The sequence below is a fragment of the Zingiber officinale genome, chromosome 1B (genome assembly GCF_018446385.1).
Source record: "Zingiber officinale cultivar Zhangliang chromosome 1B, Zo_v1.1, whole genome shotgun sequence".
Taxonomy (NCBI): Eukaryota; Viridiplantae; Streptophyta; class Magnoliopsida; order Zingiberales; family Zingiberaceae; genus Zingiber; species Zingiber officinale.
Genome location: NC_055986.1, coordinates 91,963,595 through 91,973,072, shown reverse-complemented (window position 1 = coordinate 91,973,072; position 9,478 = coordinate 91,963,595). Strand labels below are relative to the sequence as shown.

Below are 9,478 nucleotides of genomic sequence, written 5' to 3'. Positions count from 1 at the left end.
GAACAACATGGGTTAACTCATAAGACATTTTCAATATCATTAGATAATGCGAGTTCTAATACCTCTTGTATAGATGATCTAAAATTTGTTTGTCAACCTATTCTTGGAGGTTTATTTTTCATATTCGTTGTGTATGCCATGTTTTAAATTTATGTGTTCAAGATGGTTTAAAATTTTAGAAAGTTATATTAAACCAATTAGAATTGCAATTTCTTATTTATGGTCTCATCCATCTATAATGAAACAATGGGGTAGGTTTTGTAAAATTAATGGAATGAGACCTAAAAATTTCCACGTGATGTACCAACACGTTGGAATTCAACATACCAATTATTACAAGATTCATTTCAATATAAAGAATTATTATGTTCATTTTTGCACAAAACACTAATGCTAATATATATTTATTTTCACAACAATGGAATATTTGTAGTAGTATTTGTGAAATTTTAAAAGTATTTAATGATGCAACCGAACAACTTTCCTGTGTTTATTATCCTGCTCAATTAGTTTTAGAAAATTTTTCTAATATAGTATTAGTTTTAAATGAACATATTAATAATGAATCTTTATCTCCTTGCATCTTAGCTATGAAAACTAAATAGGAAAAATATTTTTATTTAATTCCTGAAATTTATTTAATTGCATTTGCTTTAGATCCTAGATTTAAATTAGAAGTTTTACAAGAAATGTTAACTTTATATTATGACGCTTTAATTCCAATTAAAGATTCTTCTTCCCCTGATCCAGTTAATATTATATATAATGTTAGAATTTATTTATATGATATTTATAATCAATATTATGTAAAATATGGAACACAAATTAATATTTCTGAAATTCAACAAACTACTAGTAGTAATTTAAAACTTACAAAAGCACAACTCTTATTAAAAGAACGGACAAAACGTCCACGAGGATCCTCAAGTTCCACACAGGAACTTGAGAATTATTTTACGACTTCTTTTGATTTTAATGAAGCAGATAGCGAAAACTTTGATATCTTAAAGTGGTGGTCACAGAAGGCTCAAAGCTTTCCCGTTCTCTCCGTGATCGCAAAAGAAATTTTAGCTTGTCCAGTGTCAACTGTTGCTGTGGAGCAGACGTTCAGTGCCGGCGGCAACATATTAGATGAACGACGATCAACTTTGTCTCCCGACTCATTGGAAGCCCAAGCATTACTGGACGATTGGACCAGAGCGGAGAAAAGAATCCAAGGAATGCAACTTTCAGATGACGAAGTTGAAGATTTTGATACTGAAGGAACAAATACAACAGGAACAGGAAATGGAAGTGAATGAAAATGTAAAAGGATAAAAATGTAAAAGAACTACGTGGGCTTTGATTCCCCTAAAGGGATATGTAGGCAACTTAAATAAGTGCAAGCCCTTTTTTTAATAAATTTTAATTTCTAATTTTTAATGTTTAATGTTTAATTTTTAATTTTTAATTTTTATTAACATATTAATCTTGAACCGTGACGAACCGTGACGAACCGTGAACCGTAACCGTCTTGGGCGGTTAAGGTTAAGGGTCGACCTGCCTGGAACCGTCGAACCGGCGGTTCCGAACCGTCAAACCGTCGGTTCCGAACCGTGGTCAGGTCTACTCTTGTGGTTTCTTTTGTTTTAATTAAGACCAACTAAAGGTGACTTCAAATCTCATGAATGAGGTTTTTAAGATACCACCCAAACCCCAAGATTAAACCACTTTATAAGTTCCTTTAATTTATTTTAATAATTTATATATAAATTGTATCATATATATTATTAGTCATATTTTTAATAAAGAAAAAATATAGTGGAGGAAGAATTCCTAGGACGGTAAATAAATAATCATGGACAATTAGGATTTTTATTGATTTCAGACTTTTAGATTCGTGCTCATGTTGAGCACCATCTGATTCCATCACATGAAGAGAGTGGCTTAGCTTTGATGGAATTAGGTTTTTATTTTTAACAAAATCTCTCCATGCTTAACCTTCGTGATTATTCAAAAACCTTACACAATTAGGGGCAAATAAAAGATCGGTTAAACATAATTAAATTAAAAGTCAGTATGTTAATTTAAAATTTTATTTTTTTAAAAAAAAATATTGATTATTTTAATTAAATATCTCTATTTTAAAATTTTAAATTTGATTGAACGGATTAAATCGAATTCGGTGAATCAAAACCCGTTTAAAATTTCTAATTCTATAATTTATGACTCCCCTCTCCTCTCATATGGAGTCTAACAAAAAATCAAAAGTTTAATTATTTTAGTTTTTGACTGATTTAATTAATATTTTATCAATTTAGTTTGTTTGATATTTTAAAAGTACTGACGATTCTTTTAAGTGAAAAAGCAAATTAATTTATTCGGTTTCAATCACCCCTACCTACAATTCAAATGTTCTATAATTTTATATAAACTTTGTTGTTCACCATAAAAGTTGATAATCCTAAACAATTAAGATTTGATTTATCTCTAGATAAGATTTAGTGAAATCTCTACATCAGTCACTTCATAAATCTGATAATCCTAACTAATTAATTAATAATTATCTATTAAACTAAAAGCAATGCTAATTATTCCTCCCATTTTTATTGTGGGCTAAATAATGCTTATAATTATTATTTTTGAATTTAAGAATGAAGACAAAGAATCCTCCACTCCTCTATGAAGAGGATAGAAATTTATGCTTGCCTTATTTAAAAGAGAGTCCTCCCACAGAAAGATATATTTTAGAAAAAAAAAATTCAAAAAACATAACAAAAATCGTAGTGATATACAAAATGATTAAAGTGTGAAAAATACTACAATATTTTTAAAAACCAAAACTGAACAAGACATTCACATAGCAAAAGAACACTTAACAGTACATTTATCCATTAGTTTATCCACGTGTCAATTAATAATTATTTATTTATTATTTAATTAATTTCTAAATTTTTAATTATAGGAACAAACGGTTACCTATAATTTTTTTTATTTTAAGTTGTGTGTTGAGTAGATGTTAAAATAGGTTATAGTATTAAATTATCTATTTTACTCTGTTGACAAGTATAAGAAAATTATTAACGACCGAATTAATGACTGAAATTTTATTTAGTCGCTAAATAGCGACCAAATAAAATTTTTGATGACAAATTAATGACCGATTAAATTTTCGGTGGCTAATTAATGATCAAATAAATTTTCGGTAGCTAAATTAATATATGAAAATTATTAGATTAGTAAATATTGTTTAAGTGGAAAGCGTCTTCTATTTAAAAGTAGTGATTAAGGACCTTGTGAATGATACTATCTATGTTTTTACTTGTGATTATTAAAAGGAAAAACATTAAAATTTGATCAACTTGTCAGAAAGGTTATATTTATTTCATGCTGAGTGAACTTATACAAAAGCTAAGATTATTTCAGCGTTCTAGTTCAAGAAATTCAAATCAATTTGCTAAGTCACCTTTTGGGTGTAGCAAAACTTCTCAAATTAAATGGCTATTGCAAGAAGGAATATGACAGGTTTAAGTTTAAATTTTATATATTTGTGTCAATCTCGACCTACTTAACATTTAACAAATATATTGATTAAATATTAAAATTCAAAATCAACAATCTAGTTAATCTTAATTAGAGGTTAATTGTACTAACACCAACACAACTTAAGATTTTAATTCATGTTAACAAGATTAATCAAAAATAATTTAGGAAGAAAATTTAATTTTAATTCTTTTTAATTTAGATTTAAACTCATGCTCACATTAGCTAAAAACAATCCACAAGAAATCTAGAAAAAATTTCCCTTTTTCCTTCTATTTCATTTTTTCCAAAAAAAAAAAAATGAATATGAAAAGTATCACTTTATTTGTTTCTCCTTTTCATCTTTCCTGTTTTCCTTGTTTCCACTCGCAATCATGTATTTTAATTAAAATTTTAGCTATTTTTCATATTATGATTATATGTGTATACATAATAAATTTAATAAATTATATATTATTATCTAAAAAATATATATAAATTATAGCTTTTTATAATTTACCATTTAACTAAAAAAATACATTTAAAAGTATATGTTCTGTTTCGAATTAATATTTTATACTTTAAAAGTGCAGTTATAGTTGTAGCATGAATTTTCGAGTCAATAGTTTAATCAGTCAACTTATTATTATTATCATTAAATACATTTATTAAAAATATAAAATATTTCACACATATAAATAAATTATATTTAACGAGTTTGACCGGTCAAACTAATGATCCAGTAGTAGCAAGCCTAAGTGGCAACGTGTGAAAGCTTTTTTTCTCAATGTTCCAAACAATTCCCTAACCAAAGTATTATTATTTTGTTTAATCCTAGTATCCAGGTTTCAATTCACCCGGTTTATTTTAAATGTAGTCTCTTTCTTCAGCTATTGAATACATCTAAAACACAATTTATTCACATTAAAAAATTAACCTCTAAAATATTTATCCATTTGAAATTCAAATCATAGTCTGCTTATTATTTTTCTGAATGTTTTACTTATTGCATTACATCTATTCAGCCACCCCGAAGTATCTATTTGCTATTATTTATATGTAGAATTTTTTGTTTGTTTGTGCGTGTTTTATATATCATTTCTGTGATTTTCCCAATTATCTTTCATTGATTAATCCCTCCACTACTTTGACAATCACTAAGGACAACAAAACATCATTTTCTTATCTTTAACCACTTGAAAAATCCACTCCACTTCCAAATTAAAGGAACAGTCCGCACTTACTAATTTAATCATAAAACAACACGAAACTATTTAACCTGTTCATCATATATACACTTTCTCAAGCAAAGGCCAAATTAAAGGAACAGTTCGCATTTACTAATCTAATCATAAAACAACACGAAACTGTTTAACCTGTCCATCATATATACACTTTCTCAAGCAAGGCACATTTACTCGAGATAGTTGTCTACAAGTTAACAAGAATGTGAATTCCAAATCACCAAGAAGAATGATATTTAAGAGAACAAGAATAAAAAGGGAAAAAAAACATGGAAGAATGAGTGGTAAAGGTTTGTGTTATGCATCTCTTGTTTGTCTATGCAAAAACTGAATCAAATCTACCTGAGTTCTTGATCTCCTGCAAGTGTTCTTCCAATTTCTTTGTCAACAGTGAATGGCAGCCTTGGAATCGCAAGTCGGTTAGGAATGGAGGCAGTCCCTTCTCTGGTAAGGATTGTATCTCAGGGCATTCGAATAGGGCCAAACTCTTAAGCGATGGAAGAGAATGCAACTCGGTCGGCAGGGATTTGAGATTCTTGCAAAAGCCAAATTCTAAACACTTGATAGCTGTGAGACTTTGCAACAGACCTTGGTCTTCTCCATCAAACATTACAGCTTGATAAGAGGAAAAGATATAAAGAAAATGGATGGATGGTAATGAATTTAATATTGGTGATACTTTGAGTAGAGCTGTGTTGTCGACCCTTAGTTCAAGCAGAGACAAGCATTTTCCTTCTTCAACCATTCCATTCAGCAGAAGCTTGGGACAATCTGCAAGTTCTAACCTCGTGAGAGTGCTGAGAAATGTTATTCCGCCTATTGACCTCAATTCATCACAACTTTTGATACTCACGTCCCAGAGTTGTTTCAAATGAAGCATAGCTTCCCCTGGAAGAGTTTCCATGTGTGGACAGTTACTTATACTCAATCGAGTTAGCAAACTGAGGCTGTACAAGCATCCAGGCAGAGATTTTCCAAATGATGCGCAATTGCACAATCCTAATATCTTGATAGAGGTTGGAAGCTGGACATCAATGTCCTGACTTTGTGTCATCATGAGCTTGGGGCAGTGCCTTACTGAAAACATCTCAAGGGATGTGAGTTCTGAAAACTTCTTAACTGGTAGAAACATGAGTTCAACACAATCCAGTATCAGAATTGAATTGATGTGTGGTAGGTGATTGGATAGCAATCCTTCTTCTAGATTTCTCAAACTTGGACATTCTGATATATGCAACCTTGTAAGAGATGAAATTTTACTTCTGCTATTTCCATTAGTTCCTTTCCATAGTCCTGGAAGCTCTGTCAATCCAACATGTATCAGTTCAAGTTCTAAGAGGCAGGCAGGGAGTGGAGGCAACTGCTTCAGCTTGGGGCATTGTGCAATTTTGAGTCTACACAAGCATGCAAAATGTTCTCCACCCTCAGCCCAAGACCACTCCTCCCATGTTGGCATGTCTCTGAAGACAAGCTCTTCCAACCTTGAAAAACACTTGATCTGCTCAGCAGTGAAAGTGCAGCCTTGGCGAATAGCTTTCACTGATGTCATCCCATCAAGGTGAAGAACTGTGAGATGTGGAAGTTGTTCGAGGGAAGGGAGTTCCTCGTATCCTGGTATGCCCTTGAGCTCTAACTTTTCTAGCTTAGGTAACCAATTATTTTCTGAAGGCACTCTAAAGAATCCATGAGCTATCTTCTTTATATCTAGTCGAAGATACTTAACACACGGAAGTTGTCCAAGACATGGGAGCTCCTCCAACGATAGCATGTTCTCCAGCACCATAACTTCTAGTGTGGAAAACCAATTCCTCTCTATAGAATCATAATGTGCATGATATATATGCTTCAAAGCAGGCATTTGCCTTATGTCAATAACCTTGAGACATGGAAGATGTCCAAGAAACGGGAGTTCTTCCATTGCTTGCATGTTTTGCAGCCGTAGCTTTTCCAGTCTCGGAAACCAGTTGCTTCCATTAGCACCATGAAAACCATTTCCTATGCATCTCAGTGCATTCATGCCCTTCATCTGAATACTCTTGAGATAAGGGAGTTGTCCAAGATCAGGTAGTTCCTCCAATGCCAGCATATCCTCAAGCACCAGCTCATGTAGCTGTTGGAAGAACTTGCTCTTTGTGTGACAACACAGACTAGGACTTATTTGTTTCACTTGAGGCATTCCCTTTATGTGAAGCACCTTCAGAAGTGGAAGTTCACCAGTACATGAAAGATCCCTGCATCTTTTACAACTTTCTAGTTTAAGAGTTTCCAATTTTAAAACAGGTGACGCCTGTAGCCAACTAGGTAACACGCCGCCATTATACCTCCTTATTGTCAAACTTCTTAGGGAGTGATGTGGTTGGAGACCTTCAAGTACTTCCTCAGAAACATGTTCTTTCTCCAAGTTAGACTCCTGGCCTGCTTTCCATTCTAACTTTAATGCATCCAGGTATTTTTTGTTCTTCAGTTTAGCCAGACTAGCTTCTTCTTCACTGTTGACATTCTCAAGATTTGAAATTGTAAGTTCTCCATGGAGCTGTTTCAAGTCACAAAGTTGTGCAAGCTTGTGGCCATCATCGTACTTTAGCACTTTGAATATGGGCAACTCCTGAAGTGAAATTAACTTCCCCACTTCTTTTACTTTGGAAATTATCTCATCTGCTGCATGAAGTTGCCTTAAGTTGATCAGATTGCTCATACCTTGTGGGAAACCTTGTAGTTGACATCCACATAGTCTCAACACTTGCAAATTGTAAAGGACACATAATGATTCCGGCAACTTCACAATGCCGGAATTGTAGGATATATCGAGGTACCTGAGATGAATTATTTCACCAATAGTTTCAGTCAATTCTTTCATGCCACATTTCGGCAAACTCAGGACGCGGATATCTTTTAGTCTTCTAAACAAGTCATCAGGCACCAAAGGAGTCTCAATTCTCAGCACAAACTGGTTCTGATTGTTCTGATAGTTGATCATGAGAGTCCGCAATTTGTGATAACCAGAGAACTCCATCAACTTCCTCTGTGCAGTTAATGTTGCTGATAGATGGCAGATCGTTTTAGGGATCTCCTCAAACTTATCACCATCTACCCTATGACACTCACCTACAGAAACGAACTGGGCAAGATCATGTATGAGATCGTGCATCACAAATCGCCCTCGCCGTTGAGTTTCTTGAAAGAAAGACCTGCTAACAAGCTCATGGAAGCAACTGCTTCCTACATCTTCCATCCTCATATTTTCTTGAGGTGCAATGAATCCTTCTGCCATCCAGATACTAACCAACGTGTGTTCACAAAATATGTAATCTTTTCGAAATACTGAACAAAAAGCAAAGCACTGCTTAAGATGTCCAGAAAGATAATGATAGCTCAATTGTAGAACTGGCAAAATTTCATTTTCCTGCTGGGGCAGTTGCCACACTTCGCTCTCCATTATAGTCCTCCAGTGTTGTTCATTCAAATCTGATCGCAACAAACTCCCAAGTGTTTTTGCTGCTAGTGGTGAGCCCTTCAGCTTGCTAGCAATCTCCCTACCAATGATCACAAGCTCTGGATGCTCCTCAACAACAATTTGAGAAGCAAATGCATGTTTTTTGAACAATTCCCAGAGAGCATCATCTTCTAAGCCATGAAGAAAGATTGTGCTCACTGTGCCAACTATGCTAGCGACCTTCGTATGTCGAGTAGTCACTATGATCTTGCTGCCATGTGCTCCAAAGCTTAGAGGAGCACACAATTTGTCCCACTCATCCTTGTTCTCGCTCCACACATCATCAAGGACAAGCAAGAACCTCTTCAACTCAATCTTCTCCTTAAGCCTTGACTGAAGAGTGTCCAAGTTTGTCAGACCAGATTGTTCCTCCTTCGTAGTGGACTCTATCAGCTCTTTGGTCAGTCTCTTCACATCGAAATCATCAGATACACAAATCCAAATCTTGAGCTGAAAATAGTTTCCAACCCTATCGTCGTTGTAGACAAGCTGTGCAAGTGTAGTTTTCCCAACGCCGCCGATGCCGACCAGAGGCAACACGGAGAAAACATGGTTACTAGATTCAGAACCTTCGGCTGAGCCCAACAACAATGCAATGACCTTCTCTCTTTCATTGTCTCGGCCAAATACTATCTCTTCGGTCAAGAAGGAGCTTGTTTCTCTCCTTACCAACTTCCCAGTGGATTGTCTGCCTGCATCATCCATCGAAAGCAGTTGCATGATATCTATCATATCGGCAGCAATCTCACAGAGTTTTTCCTGAATCGCCCTCAACCTGCTTCCAAAACCATCGCCGTCGGCGGAGAAAAAATTTTTTGCGGCATTAAAGGCGAGAGTAAAGAAATCACTCGCCTGGCCTTCGATCTTGTGCTTCAGATTTTGGTACTCAAACTCGTCGAGCAAGTTCTCTGCGTCAAAAGAGGCGTCTTTGAGCTGCTTCATCAACTCGACCAGGTTGCTACTGTTGCACCGCCTCCTCTCAGCCATGTCCAGAAGGGCGTGTATCTTGAAAAGAGACGCCCGGAGTCGCCTTAGGTCGCCGTCGAGGCCGCGGAGCCCGGCAAGGCGTTGGACGGCGCTATCGCTGGCCTTGTCGAGGAGGGTCTGGATGAAGCCTTGGGCGAACCATCCGCCGATCGCTAACGCTGTCGACATTTGAGCGAAGAGGCTATGATGAGACTTTGCCGGCAGATGAAGAGACTAACTACGTAAACCTAGTAAGGGAAGAAGGAGAGAGTAG

General features: G+C 35.0%; 1 protein-coding gene across 1 annotated transcript; it reads right to left on the bottom strand.

Moving 5' to 3' along the window:
• Positions 1-5,028: 5,028 nt before the first annotated feature.
• On the bottom strand, positions 5,029-9,393 carry LOC121969729 (disease resistance protein RGA2-like). The gene has a single exon (XM_042519955.1). It carries the CDS (start codon positions 9,391-9,393, stop codon positions 5,062-5,064), a length of 4,332 nt encoding a protein of 1,443 aa, XP_042375889.1. The 3' UTR covers positions 5,029-5,061.
• Positions 9,394-9,478: the final 85 nt, after the last annotated feature.